We start from the raw sequence: 25,461 nt of genomic DNA on the forward strand, positions 1-25,461 counted from the left end.
AGAAGAGGAAAAATATGACACAAAGAAATTTCTCCCAGCCGGTATTAAATACAAATTGAAAGCACATGATGATAGACGAGGGCTGCAGGCTCTCCACTTCCAGTGAAGTCACCACTTTTACATAATAATGTTGTGTTTTAAATGTTGACAATTGCCCCAAACCATGTAACAAACAGTAAAGAAAAGCATATGTGTTTGGTTAGTCAGTAGATATTCACAAATAGCATTATTACATTAAGTCACTTTATTGACCAAGCCAAGAATGGAAGAAAGTGTCTGATGGGTATGATAGCTGGGGAAGATTAATTTTAGATTCATTTTAAAATGAGGACAAGTGATGATTCTGTTTCTAAATGGAGAAGAGAATACACCATGATACAAACTCTGTAGAAAAGACAAGAAATTCCTTATTTACTCGTACAGAAATCGAACATCTGACAGTGATTGTTCCACTTTTAGTAGAGATGCTTTAAAGAAATTTTTAAAAAAACGACTCATCCTTGATTTCCCCATTTCAGTTGCCAGGAAGGAAGGAAAATTAACTATTGAATAAAGTTTTAATCAAATAGGAAGAAATAGTTGTAGGTTCTCCCTATGTAAAGCTAAGGCTGGCCTCCCACCATTGAAATCCACCTGCCTCAAACTCCTAAGTGCGGAGCCACAGCTGTCAAACACCACAGCAGGCTTTCAGGTTAATTGCTAGTGGATTTCTTCTGTAGCTGGTGCTCTGAGGCTGGTCTCTCACTGGGCTTCTATTGGCTGTTATGACTGCCTTCTTACCTGCTAATAACTGCCAGAGACATCTCTTTTTCTTGACTGTTACAGTCTAGGTGATAACTGAGACAGCACAATGTTCTTCCTGAGCTCTAGCCTCCCTTCATTGCCTCTTGAGGCACCATGTCACTCACTCCAGCTGCGGGAAGTGACATTTTACAGAGGTGGGTTCAGGCTCCCATGTAGCCAGATGATGGAGGCTCTACTTGAAGTCCCAAATCCATCTAAAATCTTGTGCTAGAAATATATTCCAAGTGCTGGAATTTCAGGCACTTTACATCACATCTGACTCCACAATCACTTTTTAGAATAGTATATTGCTTTGAGGGATCAAGGTCTATTTAGTCATTTGCAAGCCTTTAGGTGGTATTATATTTTCTTTCCTTTAAAAATATCTTTAGACATTTTTCTACATGGACTCATGCTATTGTGGATGCTTATATAAAATGTGGTTTTAACAATTTTTACTATAAAAATATTTCTTACAGCTCTCTGTATTGTTGTTTTAAAACTCTTACCCATTTTATTTTTTAACATTTAATTTTTATTAAAAAGCCTGAATCTCTTTTTGTACCATTTTGGACATTTTTGCTTCTTCTGTTAACTACCAGCTTAAAATATTTTCCAATTTTTCTGTTAAATGGGTTTTGTTTTGTAGATGTTGTTTGTATGCTTGACATACTTATTTTCTCCCAATATGTCATTTATCTTTTGCCTTTGTTTATGATTGTTTTCTTTACAGAACAGGAAATTTAGTGTTTTTCAGTGTGCCTACTTCTTTCCTTTGTGAGTTCTGTTTTTTTTTTTTTTAATCTTGTACAGGAAGATCTTTCTTTGCTGTCTCTAAAACCGTCTTTACAGAAATAGTGTTCTTCACTCACATGGTAAGGCATGTATTTCCAAATTTATAGAAAGCCTAACTTTATTAGGGTTAAAGATTGATTTAATTTCAATTCTACAAAAATTAAGTAAAATTTATCTTGAAAAACAATGAAACACACTTCAAATAGTTGAGGTTTAAAAAAGCATATTTCAGACAAGCATGTTTATTCTCAACGAAAATCATCATCTTAGCTGGTGTCAAAAGGTAAGATGTGTAACAGACTTATAACTTTTCCAGGCACTGCCTTCATACACCTTATTAAAAATTAATTCTAGGTGGCTTCTTTGAGGCAAGTTCTCTCACTTAATTGAAAACTGTCTGATGGACCACATGCAACTGAGATACATCCAACCAACAGGAGGACGGTACAAGCTTCACACTAACACTGGCCACTGAGTGTAACAATATATTGCTACTGTGATGATTTTACAGGCTTTGTAAGAGACTAGAGTGCAATATACTTAGTTTTCCAAACTCCCTATAAATAGGACATATGGATATTCTTAATGGCAGAAGAGAAAGACCGAGGTAGGTGTAGCCACTGTCAGTCTAAGAATTATAAGAAAAATCAAACTTTTGTCTTCAAATTCCAGGAATGTTTTTGGTGGCTGATGCATGTTTTCTGAAATAGGGTTTCCTGTAGTCAAAGCTGGTCTCAAACTTTGTAGGTAGCCAAAGCTGACTTTAAACGTCAGCTCCTAACAGCTCTTGTGTTCCACATTCTGGACTTATAGAGATACACTATGATATCCCAAGTCCCATGACTCTTAACATTTTTTTTTTTTTACAGAGTTTCCCTCTGTGGAACAGGCTTGCCTGGAACCCACAGAGAGATGCCTATCTCTGCCTCTTTAGTGCTGCATGTAATGACTCAAACAACCCATTCAATTAAAGGTGCTCTGAAACCTGCCCGTATTACAAAGTTATGACAGAAAAAAAGTCAATAAGATAGAAACCAAGAATAAACTATCAAGTGAAATGTCACTGAACCCATTAAGGCTGAATAGTCCAAGAAATATGATGTAGTATTAAATTTGTGTGTCACCTTAAAATGTTCCATAGTTTCCATTGATTAATTCCACAAGGAAATCAGAAAACGCATGATTAATAGGCCCATCTTCCCGTTGAACCTAAGTAGGACCAAGGAAATTGTCAAATATTACAAATACTACTGTGCCATAGATATGTTATTCCTGCTAATGCTACTCTTACCTTACTTATGCTACTCTTACCTTATTAAATAGTTCACTGAGCAAGGCAATCAAGTCCTATAGATATGAATTTACAAATATCTTAAAGAAAACATACTGACTCTATGGCAGTCCTTCCCGTGTGTTCTATGTATACATACTCTATACATTTTTTAGATTCAAATACATATATTTCCTTCTCTATTAATTGCTTTATTTTCTTTTCATGACCTTTGTTCTTACAAATATAGGAAGTAAAAATATAAACAATCTTTCTAAAATAAAAACTGAACTTCTCATCTATGGCGAGAGTGGTTTTGCTCCTGCTGGTGTTTTGTTTTGACACATACTTACAGCCCAGAAGCTCTTCAAGTCAGTTTGGAATGTGTATGGCTTCTTTATACCACCTTTATGGGGATGTCATTCTCCCCATGGGCATAATATAAACTTAGGGTGCTGTAAAGCGTCATCCTTCAGGGATATGGCAATCACATTTCCATTAAGAGGATACTGTTTTTGTATTGACAATCATTTCACTATGCCTTGCAGCTGCCAGTTTCTGTTTTGTTTTTGTTATCTTGAACCAGGGTCTTGTGACATAACCCTAGCTTGCTTAGAACTGACCATTGTACTGTTTTCAGACTCCGAGGAGTCCAAGTTTCAGGCAGGCTTGTGTCACCATGCTGTCTCTCTCTCTCTCTCTCTCTCTCTCTCTCTCTCTCTCTCTCTCTCTCATACACACACACACACACACACATATATATGTATATATGTGTGTGTGTGTGTATTATATTATAATACTAACTAAATACTGTGTAAATTTACCACACATATGTTCTCTTCCTCCATCCTTTCTCTCTAGTTTCCCACTCTGTTTTTAATAAGAAAACTGAATCCATACTTTTCAGTGAAATATATTAATAATACATCCAAATTAAAAATGTCTTTAATATAACTTAATTATAGGCAACAATATCCAATTGCTAGAGGAGGTCAGGTGACCTCATCAAAAACATTTGAGAATGTGTCAAACTTATCCATGTTAACTTTCAAATTTTACTGTGAAAAGCTCTGTAGCTAACCATCTGTTTATCTAGTTCCTCCTATATATAATCAAATTTCTTTGAAACAGGAGATCTTACATTGACAGTGTAAACGAGTCCAAATATTTAGCTTAAAAGATCTTAACTGTAATTAATAAAATTAATTTTTCACTGTAATGATATTTGCTTCTGACTGTTTGATCTACTATTTTTGAAGGCTATTCATAATATTTTGTACACTACAAAATTCATATCTACTTTTATTTGTGTTTCAAGCAGCTGGCCTGTGTACGCAATCATAGATGAGAAGTGTTCTAATAGAGGTATCGTCTCTGATTCTGGTTTTCAAAGTTGAAGGTAAAATCTAGCACTTTGAAGTTAATCAATCAGCTGACTATCCCAGCCCTGTCTTTGGACCTTACCAGGTTTTAATTTATTAAGAAGCAAGCTTTTTTTTTTTTTTTGAAAAAAAATACACTTTAGAAATGTCAACTGTTAAATATGACCAATTCTAATAAGCTTTTCTGGAAATGTGTGTAGCCTAGAAGACATTTCAGGATCAAAGCTTTGATTGGCAGTTTTGATGGACTGTATGGTGAGGAACTGTGGCCTAAAGAAAGTGAAGGTGCCTGGGATGATGGGGCTGGATTCCCTGCTGATGTTTTCTATGAGGATGCAAACATGTCTGGAAGAATCATCTCTGCTCCTACTCTTTTTACACCAGAGGTGGTAAGTACCATACCTCAAAGCAGGGGGTGATGGGCTGCTTCTAGGGAATGTACTCACATTTTGCAACATGCTGATAAGTCATCTGAATACTAACTGAACAGCTAAGTGTTTACTGACGTGTTCATTCTTGACAGTACTTAAGATCACAGCATTCTTTGTATAGACATAATTCAGTCTGACTTAAAAGTTAACCTATGATTTCATTTCTATGAAGAAATTTTGTATTCAATTTACTAAATAAAAATTATTATAAATCACCAGGAGAACTATATCTGAATGTATAAAAATGATGTATTTGTAAAACTAAAACACAAACTTCTCTTTACAAATGATTCGTTTTGGAAATTGTGACTCAAAATACTCAATGGAGATAGATGTCTAGATAACACATATAATCATAATCAAGCTACCACTGAAATGACTTTTGAGGCATAAAATAAAATGTGTTCTGGTACCTGGATATTTCGGGCTTTAGTATTCAAATGGTATCATACTCCATGATATTCTCTTTTTTGTCAGGAGATGGCGCTGTAGGTTTTAAATCGCAGAGCTAAGGCTCCCGGAGCCCCGTTAAATCTTTAGTTTTCTTATTTCTGGCCAAACCACAAAAGTGGTATCCACCACTTTTGTTCGAATTATTTTAAACATGTTCCAGAATGTTTTCCAATATTATGAAGATAATATTCAGGGGAGAGGACAAAGAAATCTATAGTTACCGGTCCCAGGAGATTACATCCACATTGTATGTCTAAAAAAGAAAGAGGACAGGGAATTATTCGTGAACTCTCTTCACTACCTCTGCATTAGGTAGTTCTGTGGATTTTACCAATGATAATTAGGCACCATATTATTATTTTGCTACACAGACTGCCTAACCTTGAAAGTCAGCAAGATTGGAAATGTCCCCACAAGGTGCTTGGGCAGGTTTGTATATCCTCGGAAGGCTGCTTTTGGATGCTAAAGGTTTCTGTCCAGCATCTATTCGAACTTAATCTACTTCCAGTGTAGTGAGGAACAACGTCCTTTGTCTAGAATAGAGTAAGAGGAAGTCGGTAGGTAGGTGAAGTTTTGAGCAAACCCCAACCCTTCCAGATCATAATTTGGGGAGTTGGGAAGCCTATATGTATAATGCGAAGATTGAGACCTTGGAGTGCTGCCACAACTGTTTCAGCTGGAACGACTGCCTGGTCCCTGCTTTCTTTCCCAAGGGTTCTCTTCAATCTGGACGTGAAGGTGCTAGGGCATTCGCAGACCCAGTCTATCCAAGTTCTTGAGAGGAGGTGAACAAAAGGATGCTGCAAAACTTACAATGGGAACTGGATGAACCTGGGTCTGTGTGACTCAGATCTCAAAGGACCAGGGGGCGGCAGATGTTCAGCCACCCCAAACTACACTGCAAACTACGCTGCAGTTTAGAGGAAGTAAATGCAGTTTCAAGGTACCTCTTCCTGGGGCTGGAGAAGCCAGAAGCCCCTTGGCCTAGAGGAATGGAGGATGCCAACTGACTTCATAGCATTGTACTACTTAGTAGTTCGGGGCAGTTTGTCAGAGATGGTCCCCGGGGCTCAGTGGTTGCTGACAGACAGGAACTTCAGAGCCAGTGGGAGAACAGGGAAAGCACATTTTCCAAGTCTGTCACATTGTCCCCACAGCTCTTACAGATTTCATTTTTCCCCCAGAGTAGCTCCAAGTTAAAGTTTATGGTTTTTCCCTGTATTTTGTTTTATTTTTTCAAAGTGTTCTGAAATAGATAAAATGAAAGATGCAGCCAGCCAGAGCCAGACTTCTGCTGGCTGCTTAATTTAGACAAGTCATAAAGTTATCAGAGATGCACAAATACCACAGCTAGATTCTTAGCATCCCACTTTAAAGGTAGAGTTCCATTATGATTCTGCTTGAGCTATTTCCAAATCTGAGCATAGAATGATCTCTAAGAAATATGTTTGACCTACACATTACCTGGATCTGCGTCTCCACCCTCTAATTCCAATGCTGTGATGCTTGCTGAATATTTAGCCTCTTTTCAAGGCGTTTGGAGTGTTTCCTTCAACAATAATAAAATTTGTTCATCTTTATGAGAGCTCTTTGATATGTATACATTTGGTATCTAACACTTAGCCAAAAATGTATCCTTTTCTGATGCCAAGGAGCTTCACTGAGGCAACCAGTATAACCACAAGGAAACCAAGAAAATATTTTCCATGAGTTGTCCCATCCTGCCTCTGACACTTTCTAAAAGACCCGTCCTTTGGGTCTCTGGTCTTCCAAATCCCTTCGAATAAACTGTGCAAAATAGAGGGAAAGTTTTCCTACAGATGCTTCACGTCAGGTGATAGAGCCCTGGTTGATTTCCCCAACCTCACTCTCTATAGAAGAAAGCTCTGGTTTGGACTTTCTCTTCTATTTTGAAACTTGTCTATTGCTTCAGCAGCCCGGGACCTGCCTCTAATGACTTCTGCAGGAACAAAGTTTAAGATTCCTAGAGTTCCTGCGGCCAACGGATATTGAGAGACCTTCTGACGTCACCCTCCGCTGAACCCCAGCAGTGGCAGTCTGATTCTACACAAAGTAAAGTTGAGGCAGTGATGATTAAACCCAGTAAGGAGACGTCGGGCAGATGTGTTTTCATTGCCCTGTAAGATAAATGCAGTGTTAAGTGCCTGACAACTTTCCAGAAGCAATCAGGAAAAGTTTACGAGTGCATAAACCTGGAAGACCATTCCCCAACGGTGGTTATAAGGCCCGCGTTTAAAGCTTCCATAAATTCTCTGGCTATTTTCCCAGCACAACTTCCCACTACTATTAAACAACCACCTCCTTTAGGGAGGCTGGGGGGATTTCCCCCAAGCTCGAAAGAAGTGGCTGGTTACTACCAAGGGGAATCAAGTCGAGCAAAACTATTGTAGAGCGTTGGATGATTGGCGGGCGTGAGAGGTAGGACTAGGGAAACCTGGAGGCCTCATGACATCATTTTATTTATTTATTTATTTATTTATTTATTTATTTATTTATTTTTAAATCTCCCTACCCCTCCTGGATGCTACCCTGGAAGATTTCCGCAGTCAGTGAGAGCACCTATCTAGCTGATACTTGCTACACCGTGTGCCTTTTAATACCTTCTCTAGAGCCCGAAGGAATTCAGGCATCCTAAGGAAAGTTCGCGAGCGTAAGAAAAACACACTGGCGAACTAAGAACGAAGTTAGACTTGAGGGAAGACTTTTAGCCACTCTGTACAGAATCACCATGGCGCTAGGCTCCATCATTGTGTTAGTAGCCTGATAGGAGCCTCTCATCGTCCTAAGTTTATAGAGACCCTTTCTTAACGATCCCTCTGAAAACAAAGCTGCTAACTGACAAACGACAACACTACCGAGTCTGTGTCTTTAGCTTCCTAAAGGGACAGGCTAACAGCTGCGAGGAACAGAGGAGGGAAAAAGGAGGCTGCGAGCCCTGAGCACAAGAGAGGCACCGCCCCGCACCAAAGCGGCTTTGGTCCACAGCTATACACGTGGGCAGGCCTTCTGTTAACCGACCGGATCTCAAGCAATACAGCTTCAAGCAGGCTGTTTGCTGGTTCTCAACGTTTGGGTTCCGATTCAGCTGAAGGAACACCGGTAATAGATGACCTGGTAATGTTTCTCCCCCTTAGTGGTTGCATCTCAGGCAGCCACTCTGGAAAGGTAGAACTAAGGTTCCTTTCCTCCCTTTCCAGGTGACAATGTAGACATTTCGGTGTCGCCCTCACATTTTCTGTATGAAATAAGGTGCCCAACTGTTCTGATATTACCATTCAAAAACAGGTTCTGAGGTGAACCTCATTTGTGAATCTATTACAGAGATTAATAGATTATTTCTCCCTTTTCAACTAATTCTCAGTGGGGAAATTTAACCATATGGTAAGGGGAGAATTAGAATTTCATCACATTAGAGCAAAATATAATGAAAAGAGCCCAACACCTGGGGCCAACTCTGAAAGCCACAATTAAAAGGTTTTTAATGAAACTAGAGAAACCTCAAACTGCACAGCCTTCAGTAATTCTGTTAGATAAGAGAGACTTATTGGATATGTTCGGAATATTGTTTTTATTTATATTGTAAGGATGAAAACTAGCCACTAAATACCATGTGCTTCAAGAGACTGGACTCGAAGCACGAGGACCGTGTGTACTGTCTCCATTAGGACAGCACTTGTTTCCATAATTCTGGGCTGAACTAACCCTGCAGGAACAGCCCAGACAGATCCAGATGTCCCCAAAGGGCTTCAGAGCGGCTACATGCACGAATGCCCCCACTTTGTGTGAGAAGATTCGACTCTCCATGGATGTTCCCTCTTGCGAAGCAACTGAATCTAATTTTGAGGAAAGTTTGAGAGTAGGTTTTTTTTTTCCTGTCCATGAAGCAGTGCGCTTCTCTCGCCACCAACTTAACAGTGTGTGGGGGGGATTCTGCAAAGGCCTCCCCCACTCCGCCCCCTTCGAGTTTTAAATCCAACGGGCTATGTAAGCAACTTGGTCATCATTTTGGTGCTTTTTTAATTTTTAAACTTTTCTCATCTAAATAGGAAATGGGCAGTGGAGGGCTGTGTGGAAAGTGGTGCGGAGAAAATCTGGGTTCCCTCTTGCTGACATACTAGCTGAAAACCTAGGGTAAATTCAAGGCAAGCCAGCAGGAACCTCACCCCTACCGCAGGACCCCAGGTTCCATCTCTAAATAGAGACTTGCTATTAGCAGAGAGACTTGTACTTCTCTCCCTAGAAGATAACTAAGCAAGCTGAGACAGTAGTGGCCCAGTGAAGGGTATTGTGTGTTGGGGGTGGTGGTGAGCAGTGGGGGTGGGGGTGTCTGCTTTCCACTGGACTCCCAGCCTTTACTGCGGATATACAATTTGCTGAAGGAGCAAAGAACATCCTCAGCTCTAAGTAGGGCTTTTAGTGTGCTCATTGATGAGTGAAAGTCGCCACACATGTCAAGCTAAAGGCAGTTGTTGGGTTACTAACAGGACCCAGCGCCTTGCAAACATATGCGCTAAGCTGTGTATACAGATGGCAGGCAGAATAATGGAGCAGGCGCCTTTTATAAAGCTCTGGCTGCTGCCTGTCTTCAGACCTGGGAAATGAAACTATTCAGACTCGCGCCCAGATAGCGCCTGCGATTGTTTGTTACCGTTTTAATCCTATTAATTAAAACGTTAACCTGATTGGGTAGAAAGCGCTGTCCCAACAGGCGAGTCTTCTTCATAATAATCTACTCAGAGATAATGATGTAAAAGACTCCCCCGTCTGTGGCGGCGGCTGGTTGATGGGTCCGGAAATCTCTTGAAGGTGAATCCAAGCAAGATAAACGGTGCGGAGAGGAGGCGCGGGGTTGGACTCAGAGGCGGCAGCGGCGGCAGCTCCACTCCCTCCGCGACCAGCCTCCCACCATGAGGGGCCGCGGCCCATGGTGAGCCTTAGTAGCCAGCACCGTCGGCTGGAGACGAAGAAGAAGAAGAAGAGGAGGCGGCGAGCGCGGGGGAAGGCGAAAAAGAAAAAGAAGGGGACAGGACTGCGGGCAGCGCGGGGACCGACGCACGCAGCAGCTCCGGAGCCCTGCCGGTGCGCGTCTGTGCGGCTGCCTGTCTCCCGAGCCCAAGCGGCGGCTGGCCGGGACTATGGAGCGCGGGTTGCACCTCGGAGCGGCGGCCGCGAGCGAAGACGACCTCTTCCTGCACAAGAGCCTGGGCGCCTCCGCCGCCAAGCGCCTGGAGGCGGCTTTTCGCTCCACGCCCCCGGGCATGGACCTGTCCTTGGCGCCGCCAACTCGCGAACGCCCGGCGTCGTCCTCGTCGCCCCTTGGCTGCTTCGAGCCGGCTGACCCCGAAGGGGCCGGGCTGCTGCTGCCTCCGCCCGGAGGAGGCGGCGGCGCGAGCGGTGGCGGCGGCGGGGCGAGTGTCCCCGGGCTGCTCGTGGGCTCAGCGGGCGTGGGGGGCGAGCCGAGCCTGAGCAGCCTGCCGGCGGGGGCTGCCCTATGCCTCAAGTATGGCGAGAGCGCCGGTCGCGGCTCCGTGGCCGAGAGCAGCGGCGGCGAGCAGAGCCCCGACGACGACAGCGATGGCCGCTGCGAGCTGGTTCTGCGAGCCGGGGGCCCCGACCCGCGGGCGTCGCCTGGAGCAGGGGGCGGCAGCGCCAAGGTGGTCGAGGGCTGCTCCAACGCCCACTTGCACGGTGGCTCGGGCCTCCCCCCGGGGGCCCCCACAAGTGGTGGTGGCGGCAGCGGCGGCGGCGGCAGCAGCAGCAGCAAGAAATCCAAAGAGCAGAAGGCGCTGCGCCTCAATATCAATGCCCGCGAGCGCCGGAGGATGCACGACCTGAACGACGCTCTGGATGAGCTGCGCGCGGTCATCCCTTACGCGCACAGCCCTTCGGTGCGGAAGCTCTCCAAAATCGCCACTCTGCTCCTCGCCAAAAACTACATCCTCATGCAGGCACAGGCCCTGGAGGAAATGCGGCGCCTAGTCGCCTACCTCAATCAAGGTCAGGCCATCTCCGCAGCCTCTCTTCCCAGCTCTGCGGCCGCGGCTGCGGCGGCCGCTGCCCTGCACCCGGCGCTTGGCGCCTACGAGCAGGCGGCTGGCTACCCGTTCAGTGCGGGGCTGCCTCCCGCTGCCTCCTGCCCTGAGAAGTGTGCCCTATTCAACAGCGTCTCATCCAGCCTCTGCAAACAGTGCACGGAGAAGCCTTAAACACTCCCTCCCTCGAAAACCTCCAGACCGACCCCAAAGCTAGAGGAAAGTGAGAAGCTGCTCCCCATCCCTTTTACTTTGGTCCTCTCCTAAGTTGTGAAACACTTGCAGGGCAAACAAAGCAGAGGCAGGGACGTAGAAGTTATCAGAGACAAACTCGACTTTTAGCCTTGGCACGCCTGGAATCTCGGTCTTTGGGGTGGGGAGGGAGGGAAGAGGGAGGTTTAATCGGGATGAGCTGTGGTTTATTTCTCCCGTCAGAAAAGTGGCAACTTTGGTGGCAACCTAGATCTCAAGGAAGTACAGTCTTATTTGAAGGTGAAAAATAAGTTGAAAAGTAGTGCTTGCTTACTAGACGGGAAAGTACTGAGTGACAAAATACTAATCCTACTAATAGCTGAGAATTGGGGAGTGATGACGGGGAGAAGGGTTTAGAGTTGAGAGGCTCGAGGACAGAATATTCATTCAGACAAATCAGAAAGGGCACTCGAAAATTCATCTTGATTCTGAGCCAAGAGAAAAACTTGAAATGCAGACTTATTTAAGTGGAGGGGAAAGCAGAGAGACGTGTTGCTATGAGAGACTTGTATTTTTTACTCTCTGAACTTATAATCCCGTGAAAATGCTCAAAGTTTTGGTGAGAGTGATATAAAAAGCAGGCTGTGGCTGAAAGAATTACATTTAAAATATGTGCACCTTGTTACTTTCTACTCTGCAATGATGTATTAACAATTTATGGTATTTATTTGTTATTCTTCAATGATCCACATCAACAGTATTTATTATGTGTTAAGGTCTTGGGTCTTAAGTGTAGATTTTTTTAATGCTTCTAAAATTTTGTTTTATATATTAACTTACACTGTGTGCCTAGTGTTCAAAGGTATATTTGCCAACAAATGTGAAGAGAAATCTTGATGTATCTGAGCTGCTGAGGTTTTTGAAAGAGCATTGGATATTTTCAGTTGCATCATCCATGTATTTAAATTGAGCTTTAATAAATTGCTTCAGTCCAAAAATTAAAGGAAAGGTGTATTCTTAATTGATGAATGAATTCATCTCTTTTCCAAAAGGGGACCTATTTGCATTTGAAAATGGAAAAGCATCACAGCAATAGAGTTTATGAGTAAGAACACACTAGGCAAATATATTTTTCAGGTTGTGCTGTGCATTTTAAAAGGTCTAATTTTATTGTTTTTAATATAGATGTACATATATAAGTTATTCTAACTGTAATGACTTATTAAGTTAAAAGACTGGTTTGATTTGCTTATGGTGTGAAATCCTTTGTTATTTTTCTAAGAAAAATAAAATTTAAAAGAAATGACAAAAAGCAAAGGAAGAGCAAGGAGCTGTTTACTCAAAGCGAGCTTTCAGTGTTAGTTTGCACGGCCATCTGCCTGCCTTTCCTCCTATGAAAATCCAGAAAACCTCTTTTTAAAATAGAGTCTTGCTATTTTCCACTCCTTACATATACTACAAATTCAGTTTGTCAGGTTGGATGGTGATTTCAGAGCTATGATGGATCTATCCGTGGGTTTTGGATGTGTAAAGAGAGATATGTATATTAAATAGGTCAATCAGACTATGACAGCTATGTATGACCATTTGTATGTGTATCTATGTCAGAAAGAATCTTTATTAAAATATTTTGATCAAACATTTCATTATGCTGTGCTTTGTAGAAGGAGCAGCCACTCTCTTCTGTGCTATTCATGCCTGAGAAGTAACAAAAAAGGGAAAGGAGTTTCATAAAAAGTGGAACTAAAGTTTGGCAGTGCTGTACAATTGTGAGTAGCCTTAGCTCACATGGTTACTAAGAGGTCTAGACCTGGGAATGGCCATGAAGCAGAGGTGAAAGAAGTCAATGATTATACCCAAAACAGGTCTAAAGTTACTGGTACTTACAAAGCCAGGGTCTCCCTGAAATTTTTCCCACATGTACAGAATCTAGGTCATGGTAGGGCCTGCCAATGTGGGTACATTTTCTTAAAGACTTTTAAATCAAAAGTTCTGCCTCCAAATGCTTGAAGACCAAAGGAAAAGATGGACCTGGATTCTCTGAGCACCAGCTTCATTGTGGTCTCATTTTACTTTTGTGACAAAAGGGTCATCTTGATTTAATGATGTAATGCATGCAGAGAGTCCCAGAATTCAATAGATCATTGATGAATGAGATGTGTGGTATTTGAATTGGGTTAGACATGACTCTCCTAAGGTATAATATATCTGTTTCTATTTGAACCTTTGCTCTTGACTGTAGAAAGTACAGTTTGTACTGTGGTGGGCATCACAGAGATGGGGGTGCTGATGTGGAGGTTTTAAGTCCAGAACTTTCACCGGATCGAGTTACTTCAATGCATTTGGGAAGGGGTGGTCTGTGCAGCCTCAGCTCATAAAGACATCCCTAAATGCCATCAAACTTACGGGGGATGGTAAAAAGAATGTTTTTTGTTCTGATTGCCATCGAAGAAGATTAATCAGAACCTGTAACTTTTCAGACAGCATAAGAGCAAAAGGCCTTGAAACTCAAGCCCCTTTGTCAGGGAGTGGTGGTAGACAGGAAGAAGGGACCAGGGTAGCCCCCAGGCTGGAGAAGACCTTCTCTCAGCATTTACCAGACAAAGCCTGGGTGCATCTAATTATGATTATTAAAACAATTTCCATGACGATGTCTAATATTATGTTAATTTGAAAACAACTGTGTATGAAAACTGTCGACTATAATACCTAAATTCATTTAATGAAACACATCGTTAAGGCAATTAAACCTCCTGGATGTGATTAAGAAACATAATTACGACACTGTTCTGCACCATAATTGGGTGTCTTTAATCAAGGGGTAAAGTGATCAGCAACACAGCCATTAGTTTGTATTGTTCTGGCCCTGCTGTCCATCATTCTGATTAGGAATTAGCCACAGCCACCACTAGTCAGAGTTCCCCTCTTTGCATATTAACATTGTAGGGGACACATTTGCTGCAAGATTTACTGCTTCATATTTTGCATCATTAAGAAGGCCTCCCTAAAATACTTCCTCTACAACCTGCGTACTATTTAACCATTATCAGAAATGGGATAGAATAACAAATCTTGAACTTCAGGAAAAAGACATTCTGGCTCTTCCCTCACCCTCCAACCACTCAGCTTCTATGCTTAGCACAGAAGAGAACTCAAATGTAAGGGGTCAGGGGTGTTGGAAAAAGATATTGAAGACAGAGAATGTCAAACAGGCAGTACTGAAATGCATTGGAGGTAATGATATTTATTTCATTTTAATATTTTCAGACACTTCAACTATTATTTTTGACTGGAGCTGGTCAGCAAGTGGTTTTAGAAAACCTATAGGATGTCTGAAAGAAAAGACAAAGAAGCTTCAGGTTTGCTTAGATGTACTTCTCTGCCTCAACACCAGCCCCTCCAGAGTTTCTCCAGCATCTGCTTCTGCTTAAGGAGAAGGATGGCTAGAGAAAATTTCGATCTCTTTACATCCCAACTTCAGGCCATTTTTCTTCTACCTATTCTGGAGAATTACTCCTTCTACTGCTGCTCCACAGTGTCTGTCCAGGTGGGACACTTGCATCAGAACTGAGGACTCAACCCCAGGGCCTTCAGAATGCATCCTCAGAGTGTGGGCATGTGCCAGCTAATAGTGGCTCATCCAAGAGCTTGCTGGGATATCCACCAGACCTTAGGACCCTTTCTCAGGAGCATCCTACCAACAAATCCACGGGGAACTGTCCTGTGAGTCCCATTTGAATTCTACCCTAGTTTGACTCTGAGGCCTGATGGACCCTTCGACTCTTTATTTACTAAGTTTCCTGCAAGTGAACATCTTGGAAAAGTCACCTCTCCTTTCTCCTCCCTGAGGTGGGGTGAGTGTGCCTGGGCTGGGCCCAACACACACACACACACACACACAGAAAGAGGGAGAAAGGGGTGGAGAGAGAGAGGGAGGGAGGGAGGGAGGGAGGGAGGGAGGGAGAGAGAGAGAGAGAGAGAGAGAGAGAGAGAGAGAGAGAGAGAGAGAGAGAGAGAGAGAGACTGCAGTGGTCTTTCTCTTGCGCCACTCTTCAACTGAGCATCAACTGAGTAACTCTCCTAAGACCCTGTGCTGCATTGGAATTCTTCCTGTATTCTCTCCCATTTTCTTTTCTTACCCTATGACCCACTAGAGAAAACCCAGGCTCCCAGATTTTCTTCCCCACCTATTTTTAGCATGCAACATCAGAAACAAACTTTTCCACCTGCCTTGCGACCCAACCCAGTATGAGTGGGAGGGACTGTTGCAATGTAATGACTTATGAAAGATATAATCATGTGTTAAATTGAATCCTCCGTTTAGCTGTTAACGGTGTGCTCTGGGCACATTTACGTATTAAATGCTATGGTAACTAATTACCACTAGGAAAAAAGATAATACACTTCCCAGACTTTGAAAAATAATGATGAGAGTTCAGTTCCGGGCATGCAGCACATTGCGGTGGCTCTGCCTGGCTGAGCAAGGGAACCAGTGGAGATAGGAGGTCCGCTAGTGGGAGGTAATGAACCCTGGTCAGCGGAGGTTTCCAAGCTCCCTCTTCCAACCTTTAATGAGAATGAGATTCAGTCTGGGGATGTAGGGATGGTGTGGGGAAGGATGAACTGAAATGATGCCTCTACACAAAATCAAATAGTAAAACCTAAACTCCAGAAACATAAAAGAGCTTTCTTTTAATCAAAATGCAGATCAAATTAAAATCACCCACCTCCCAAGGGAATTTTACGTTTTGCAGACTGATTTAAACTCAGTCTCGAAGCCAAACATAGGTATAGATAGAACGAAGGAAAACTAAGATATAGTAAGGTGAGTTTGAAGCACAGAAGACTTTCAGAATGAGAGTTATTTTCTCTCAAACAGATCTCTGGTTCTTCTGGTTAAGTGGTGTGCATTCTGCAGGCTGCAGGCTTCACAAGATAAAGAGGAGTTTGGTCCAACCCAAATCCCAGGGTAGCCCTAGTGCATGTTGCCTAGCCTCAGTCAGATTAAGGAGAAAGCTTTCCGCAGCTAGGTGGTGGAGAAACTGAGCCAATCCGTGATAAATATGAGCACCCAAAGAGCTGTTCTTATGCTGAGCCTAGCTAAAGGGTGGCAATTCAGAGCCGCTGAGACAATTTTCTTCCCGGACTTCCCCAAAACTGACATTTTCTCTGCCTGCTCCTCCTGCGGGCCAACTGTGGTCCAACTCCAAGTTTCTAGAGACACAGGAAGGATTTAAGGTGCCTTGCCTTGTCTTCCCTTTCCAGGTGTTACTAAATCCCGCTGCACCAGGTACACAATGAGCTCCAGATTCAGGGTCTTTCTTTTAAGGTGCACTCCCTGCAGTTTGACCAACCCCAGGAGTTCTAAGAATTCGCCCCAGTTGTAAATCTAGAGGAACTTTTATTTATTCCCTTATTAGGGAAAGGAAACTTTGTTTTCCCTTCCATTTTCTGGAGACTTGTGTAGATTCAACTCTGTCACTTTATATAAATTAGTGGTATTGTTCTTAATATCTTTTTCTGGATTGCCTTAAAATGAGGTGGGGAGGGGAGAGAAGGCTTGACAGAATGGGGAGAAAAGGAAGGCTCCCTTTTCTGGTGCTGTTCAGCACCACAGAAATACAGATTAGACAACACTGGAAGGGAAATTTCTGGGCTAGAAAGGTCACACAAAACAAAGATCTGTTTTAAACACTGACCACCACTCCAATTGCAGCCTTTGCTAAGGATGTCCATCTTATGTGTCACCAGGGTGCTTTAATGGGGAAGTTGACTTTAATTATGCTCAATAAGATAATCTTCTTCCCAGCTTGAGAAAGAGTTAATTCTTTCTCAAAGACCAGAGCTGTCCTTGTCTTTTCAACCTGATTCACAGATGCAATAAAATATGAAGCAAATTTATGATCTGTTTCAAGCATTTTATTGCTGTATTTTTAAATTCATATATGCACATATAAGAACTATGATGTGTGAATAATTTGAAATGCTATAGTAGAATGATACATTTTAGATAAAACATAACCATATCTTTATATAATTATCTCAGGTTAAAATAAAAAAGAAAAATAGATTTCTAATGTGGACCAAACTGAAAAAACTAATGACAGCCATAAACTACTAACCAACCATAAATTAACATCGTCATCAAATGGTAAAGTGGTATCACTGGTTATATAAAGCAAGTAGTATTTTTCCTTATAACTTTTAGAATAAAGTCCAGGTATATTTTAAGGATCTATTATTTACAAATACTTTCCAGTCTTAAAGATTTATTTTTACTAGGAGGATGGTTGCCACTCAAACCTGTCATGCTAATAGAGGTGTTTAGGGATGAGAATTTAGATTTCAACATAAAAATGCTTCATGACTCAACCTCATTTTACACATTTTACACAGCTGTGATAATTACATAAGTATTTAGTACAATGATTTCTCTGTTAAATATGCTTATGTTTTCTTTGAAGAGGCAACACTTCCCCCCTCTGGGTGGTGGTCATGAAGGTTATGAAGATTATGTACCTAACTTGTTAAAATATGAAATCATTCATTGTCTGTTGCAGTAAATGCAAGTAAATTTGCTATGTACAGTCTCTCTGCAGTATTCCATTCAAAATCAGGTGCCAGCCTGAGGGGGCCAGCCTGAGCCTGTACCCTTCACTTCAGACTTTGATGAGAGGAAATGACTTCCTAACCAGGCTTTCACTCTAATACAGAGAACCATGAAAGGGAAAAGACTTTCCATCTATGGAGTGTTGGGCACATCAGCTTGTGTGATCAAGTAATACTTGGGTCTCTGTAACTGTATTTTTTCTTTTGCAGAAGCATTAAGTATATATTTAAAGTGTAAATATCTCAAATGAGTGAAATTTAAAAGATCTATAATTGATCAACCAATTGATCTCTTTGAGCAATTAAAAAACTACTTTCTATAAAAGTAAAACAATTATCTGGATGATCGGAAATGTGGTAGCAAGTTATTTCTGTGGCTCGGTCATCATCTGTGACCCCTTGCCCTGTAAAAAAGCCGTAGATGACATTACCATGGGTCAAAGGTTAATGAAAATGTTCACTAGTCCAGAGCCCTTCCTTAACTTTAACTTGTGAAAATATTGGTTAGCCTACTTTCTTTCTTAAAAGTGAAGATAACGTTTCAGTAGGATCGAGTTACTTCAAAATAAGTTAATTTAAATTTATTTCAATGATAAATCATTAGATATAATACCTCTGCCTGGTATTTTTTACCTTTCTACTTGCTTTGTATTATAACAACACAAATTGTTGTTACAGCTAAAAATCGATAACGATTCTATCTCTAAGCACTTCTTCCTGTGTATTCTGCAATACAGTTTTTCCTTATATCAACTACTCTTTAGAATCTGGCATATCCATAGGATTTTTTTTTAAACCCAGCCTTACTCTGAATAGAAAATGAACATTATTACTTACAGGATCATGCTAATTCCAGAAAATTATTCATATTTTAAATTTCTCAGTGTTATATAGAGTACAAATGAAAGTTAAGGTATAGTTTTCACAGAATATCTATTTAATTTCCATTTAGAAAAAAAAAAAAGAATGCTGACCTAACCAGCTCAAAGAATCAGGTGCACCTTCTGAAACAGTTGGCTTCTGTTATCGCAAACAAGAGGATGGCCATCTCATAGTCACCATTGTGACTCCTTGCTCTGTAGAAGTCACTCAGAGTCCCTCCAAACCATTAGTGTTCCCAAAGAAATGCCAAGCATCTCAGTGCAACACTGCAGCAAATTACCACAAAAGGACCATTTTATCCTCACCATAGCCATTCTGTTATAGACCTTGTTGAGCATTCGCATTTCAATTTTGTGAATAAATTGAGTACTGTCCAAACATGACTCAGTTTTCTTCATTATCTGCTGAGCAATGAAGAAAGCAAAAGACAATACCTGGCTAGACTGAAACTCTCTCACTTCTCGTTCCTCTTTTTCCACCGAATAGAAGGTACTAGAATTTGTAGGCAAGCCAGGTCAGCATTCCAAATTTAGTGCTCTTTCTTGGATCTCTGTTTATCCTACATATAGACAAAGTTCAAGTGTATTGAAAGAAATGTTGAACACTGGATTGTTTAGGGAAGAGTATCAGAAGATGCGAACATATACGTAAGGAAGGTGAGGGATGAATTGGGTTATTCATAAATCATATTCAAAATTTGTTTTTAAACAAAATGTCACCCAATTTACTCTTAGCAAAGATACAAGACATAAACATTTACTGATTTAAAGGTTGATTTTTTATTGTAAATTAAAGAATATTAAATATTCCATTTGTAAAATATTTGAACGTATTCAACACTTCTTTAAGATAATTGACTTTTTGTAAGTCTGTATGTATCATTTAATAATCAAAAACTGTAAGCAAATGTATCAAGACAATAGTTGATTTTTTAGAACATTTCAGTCTATACACGTTTTGAAATGTAACTGTTGACAAATTTTCACCTATTTAAAAGTTTTAACTTTTCATGAGCTAAATTAATCTACTCTAGATATTTAATATTAGTTACAATTAGGCTAAAAAGCAAAGCTCATTGGTCAGTGTCCTAACACTATAAGAGTAAGTAATGAGAGACACCCTTGGTCCCATGAAGGTTCAGTGCCTCAGTGTAGGGGAATGCCATGTCGGGAGGCAGGAGTGGGTGGGTGGTTGGGAGAGCACCCTCATATAAGCAGGGGGGATGGGATAAGGGGTTTCCAGAGAGGAAACTGGAAAAGGGGATAACATTTCAAATGTAAATAAAGAAAATATCCAATACAAGAAAAGAAAAAAAAGAGTAATGATTGTCTTGGATAATGGTAATTTTATGACATTGCTCACTATAACTCAAAATAGAGCTACAAAGTTTCGTGCTAACTTTTTTCTAATTGAGTATTTGGGTATGAGTACCTAGTAATGTAGCACAAGTAAACAATAATTTGCAATACTGGAAAACTTAATGGGTTAAAAGTGCACATTTTAAAGGGTGGAAATTATGATTTACACAGTCTAGTCAATTTTTATTCCATAATTCAAACTGGAATACACAGGTCTTTGAAGAAATTTTAAGATTGAACTGTTAAACTAGAAGCTGTTTAAAGGAAGTATTATCCAAATCACTTTTTATGATAAAGTCAGCACACATGAACAGGGATATTTGAATTGTGGGTATCTCCTTGATGGTGACTGGGGATCTGAGACAACATGGAGCTGGCACAGCCACAGGGGTAGGAAAGTCAGAACAAAGTAGATATAAAGACCAGCCAAACTTGTTCTTCGGCAAGCCTGACTTAGGAACAGGGCATTGAGCCTCTGCTAACCTATCAAATGTGAATTATAATTGGTCACAGATATAAAACAGTACTATATATTCATTTAACTCAAAATGTAGGTGAAGCTGTAATAATGAAAGGATAAAAGTTTAGAACATATGGAATAGTTACAAAATTCTGGAGATTTAGTGTTTTGTTTTGGTTATATTTTTTATCATATCACTACAGTACCTTAAACTTACATTTAGCCATTTATTGACTAACTATGTGTATGCATATATGCACACCTATGTATGTGTGTGATTGTACGTAGGTATGAGAATGTGCATGATTTTGTATGGTATGAGTGTGTGAGTGCCTGTCTAGAGGCCAGGTGATAAGTTGTAAGAGATAATTCTCTCTTTCTACCATATAGGTTCCAGGGATGGAGCTCAGATCATCTGGATTGATGGCAGGCAGCACTGCTCACTGAATCATCTTGGTGGTCCTTCTATATGCTTTTAGCATGTGTAATTTGTTTATGACAATTTATTGTAGAATACTATTTTCTAATGGCTGCTGGGAAAAAGGCCTATTTGGAGGGTACACTAAATCATATATTAAAATAATTTTAAAAAGAAATTTATTATTTACAACTTAACATATAACAAATAAGTTATTTATATGTTTTTCTCTTTATAATATATATGAAGGGGAAGGTTAATATAATGAGTACCATCATACTTAACTAGTGGAAATGCTAAGTGAGTATTTGTTTAAATAAATGAATGAGGAAACAATAATTATCAAATACTCCTGTAACAAACACATGGCCTGTATCATCATCCTAAAATATATGCATACACATATATAAAATAATGTTTGAAGGAGTCATCTTATATTGAAGCAACAGTAATCCAACCTATACACCATGGAACAACAAATAAAAAGCCCCACTCAGTGCCAGGACTAAGTTATCTCTTTTAGAGGTCACATAGACCCCTAACATTATACATTATTGCCAATGTTTTTAGCTAGCATCAAAAATTTAATAGTAAGACCCTTTTTCTAAAGACAGCGCATAGTTGAGTGATAAACCATGGAGAAATCAAGCTGGTACTGTCCTGGAAACTTCATTCCTAATTGCTAGGATTCATACTGCTGGAAGATGCTATGAATGTAACCAGGGGGAAAAAGTAGTCATCTGTCTTCCCCAGCTATGAACCCTATGAGCTACAGTAGTGAATGGTCTGGTAAGACATGCTCACAGCCGCAATAGTGGCAGAAACATTATGGAGCTAACCAATTACTTTATGGTTCCACTTGAAGCCCACATCACAAGTTGATTTCTATACTTAGAACTTCTATTGGAGCAAAGAGTTTGTGGCTACACATGGCATATAACATACAGGAGAAGCTACCACTATAATTCTGCTAAATGAACACAGTGTATTAAACAGATTCCTAATGAGTTTTTGTTCCACCCATAGATTGATGCATCTGCTAGGAAAAGGAAAGTGAATTTTATTTAAGTATGTGGTCACTGGTGGTTCAACCAGGCTCCAGTACAGCCACATATCCAAGAGTATAAGGACAGAGCAGACTGTACTTGAGGAGAGGAGAAAAATAAGAGGACACAAAGTTATGCAGGTAGGGGAAGTGGATGCATCTTAGAGGAATTGAGGGAAGGGGCTGAATACGACCAAAAATATTATACAAATTTGTCTCAGAACTAGTCAAAATAAGAAAAAGACTTATGTTTAATTTTGTTTAAGTGTATGTACTTGTGGCTACATGTATGGATGCCTCCTGTGTGTGGGTGTCCACAGAGGCCAGAAAAGGGTGTTGGATCCCCTAGAGCTGCAGCTATAAGCTGCCTACTCTGACTGCTAAGAACCATCCTCAGCATCTAATGAGATAATCAAATGATTTTTTCTTTCAGTTTGTTTATATGGTAGATTCTGTTGATGGATTTTCATATATTGAAATATCCCTGCATGCCTGGCGTGATAGGTACTTGATCTTGATTGATGATGCCTTTGATGGGTTCCTGTATTTGGTTTTCGAATATTTTATTGAGTACTTTTTGCATCAATGTTCATAAGAGAAATCAATCTGAAGTTCTCTTTCTTTGTTGAGTCTTTGGGTGGTTTATGTTTGCAGACAAGAACATGTTGTCCTCTGAGAGGTTCTACCCAACAGTTGACTCAGACAGATATAGACACCTACAGCCAAACAGTGGATGGAGCTTGGGGATTCTTATGGAAAAACAGAAGGAAGGATTGTGGACTCCAAAAGGAATAGGAACACTGCAGGAAGACCAATAGAGTTAACTAACTTGGACTCTTGGGGCTCTCAGAGTCTGAACCACCAACCAAAGAGCATACATGCACCGGACCTAGGACTCCCCAACTATATGTAGCAGATGTGCAGTTTGGTCTTTATGTGGGTCCTGAACAGTTGGGATAGGAGCTATCACAAAAGCTTTTGCCTGTGGTATATGTTCTACTAGCTGGACTGCCTTGTCTGGACTCAATGGGAGAAGAAGCACTTAGCCTCTAAGAGACTTGAAGTATCATGGTAGGATGGGGGAAATACCCAGGGGACTCCTATCCACTTAGAGGAGAAGAAGAAGGGGCATGGGGAAAGGATTGTAAGAGGGGTAACCAGAAGGGGAGAGTGAGATGTAAAGTAAATAAGTGAAAAAAATTAAATAAATAAAAGAATACTCATACCCAGTTCTCTGTGAAAGCAGCAAGTGCTCTTCAGTGCTGAGCTATCTCTCTTGCCACCAAAGTAATTTTTAAAAGACAAAAAGTTGCTTATGTATCTCTGTTGAATTTTGCAATTGTGTGTTCAAAATAAGTTCACATGTGTTGGTGATAACCAACCAGCTAGAATCCATGACTTTTGTTTTATGAGAAATGGGGCCTTACTACATAGTCCTGGAATTACTTAGTCCCAAAAGCTGGGGTTGCAGATGTGTGCCTTATTTCCATCTAATTGTTTCATATAATATTTCATCAACCATTTTATTTATTTAAAAGTTGTATATACATCTTTAAGTATATATTAAGCAGAAGTTAGTATATAGACTAATTTGATATGGTTTTGTCTGATATAGCAACATGAAAGTATACTGATTGTTGAATTTTACAATATGAAAAGAATCTTCATCCAGTTATTAAGGAAGACCACATATCCTAATACACATCAAACAGAAAACAATAATGTGTTTTGTTGAAGGCAAAAGACAAAGTCTAGGGCTCAACACAGCATAAGCATGCACGTGTGCATATGTGCCTATGTGCTCGTGTGTGTGTGTCTGTGTGTGTGTGTAAAATCCAAACCTCTGTATAAAGCCAGTAACTTTCAAAGTCAACACACTTGATGGATAGACTTTGCTCCACAGAACAAAACTAGATATATTTGCATGCCTTAATTTGTTTCTGGTTGAAACAAATGAACAAACAAAACAAAAAAATGTCCTTCTTGTCCATTCCTGATCATAGATTTTAAGTTCCTGTTTAATCCCAGCACTTGGGAGGCAGAGGCTTTTTTTTTTTTTGTGAGTTAAATACTGGCTTTGTCCATATATTGAGGTCCAGGACAGTTGGAACTACATAATGAGGCCCTGTCTCACAAACAAACAAGTAAGCAAACAAACTGCAAGAAAGTAACACAAAACAAACAACACTCTCCCCAAACAAAACACTGTTAATCACAGGGTTTCATTGAAGGCTCATGGTTACTAAACAATGTAACATGTCCCCTCTCAAAAATTCCAATTGACCAGTTACAGTAATCTGAATTAGACAGAAACAAATAGAAAGACAAAATCAAACACAAATTATACTTGGTGGAATGAACATTAAACCCAGGTCGGAAATATTTTCCAGAGGTAAAATTCCAAGGAATATGGGCTCAGTGGTGAAGCCATCAGAAGAGGTGAAGGAAAGGCGGACTATAGAATCAGACCCATAAAACAGGAGTAGGCTGAAGATACCAGGTTCAGAATACAAACCATGCTTAATATGTTTAAAGGTATATAAAGGGATAGTGAAAGTTCATTAAAGGAAAAAGATATTACAAGATATGACCAGGTAGAAATAAAGAACAATGAATTATCAAATTGAAAAATGCAATCACTGAACTTAGAAATGCCATGAGGAAGAAAGTGTGAAAGCTGAGATGCTGGGTGCTCGACATCAGCTCTAGAGGCCCTCAGAGGAAGAAGGGCCAGAGGCCTCTGAGGAAAGTGAAACCTATCATGGAATTGTTTATAGGAGGTGAGGTAGTTAAAGATAGCATTTCAATAAAGACCATGCAGCATACACACACAATGGAATATTGCTTAATTTTAAAAAAATGAATTCTGTCATTTGAAACAAGGTAGACATAGAGAACATTAAGTGAAACCTTGCCTAGGCTAATACTATACACTCTACCTGTGTATGAGCTTTTGTTTTAAACTTGTTACAACATAGAGGACCTAGGAAAAGGGAGCCTTACTTCACAGATGCCTGTGGCCATGTCTGTGAGAGACTGTCCTAACTGATGATTAACATGACACAGTCCAGTGCCTGTGGGCAGCACCATTGCCTGGGCTTGTGGACCTGGACTGTATAAGAAAGCAAGATGAGCACAAGAGAGTGAGCAAGCCACTATGTAGTCTTTTTCTGTGGTTTCTGTATCAGATTCCTGCCTTGAGTATTGGCTCTGATTTCCCTCAATAATGGATTGTGATTAGGAAATATGACCGCCAATAAATTCTTTTCCCCATAAGTTACTTTTAGTCACAATAATCTTATCATAACAACAGAAAATCAAACTAGAATA

At 40.5% G+C, this 25,461-nt stretch overlaps 1 protein-coding gene across 1 annotated transcript; it reads left to right on the plus strand.

Annotated features, from left to right (window-relative positions):
* Nucleotides 1-9,813: 9,813 nt before the first annotated feature.
* Bhlhe22 (basic helix-loop-helix family member e22) lies at nt 9,814-13,000 on the plus strand. The gene has a single exon (XM_028764354.1). The coding sequence runs from the start codon at nt 10,271-10,273 to the stop codon at nt 11,339-11,341; it is 1,071 nt and encodes a 356-aa protein (XP_028620187.1). The 5' UTR covers nt 9,814-10,270; the 3' UTR covers nt 11,342-13,000.
* Nucleotides 13,001-25,461: the final 12,461 nt, after the last annotated feature.

Source organism: Grammomys surdaster, unplaced genomic scaffold (assembly GCF_004785775.1).
Source record: "Grammomys surdaster isolate TR1022 unplaced genomic scaffold, NIH_TR_1.0 62, whole genome shotgun sequence".
NCBI classification, from domain to species: Eukaryota; Metazoa; Chordata; class Mammalia; order Rodentia; family Muridae; genus Grammomys; species Grammomys surdaster.

What these genes read in the sequence shown, in the direction of transcription:
- Bhlhe22 (XM_028764354.1), top strand. Translation starts at nt 10,271, where the DNA reads ATGGAGCGCGGGTTGCACCTCGGAGCGGCGGCCGCGAGCGAAGACGAC.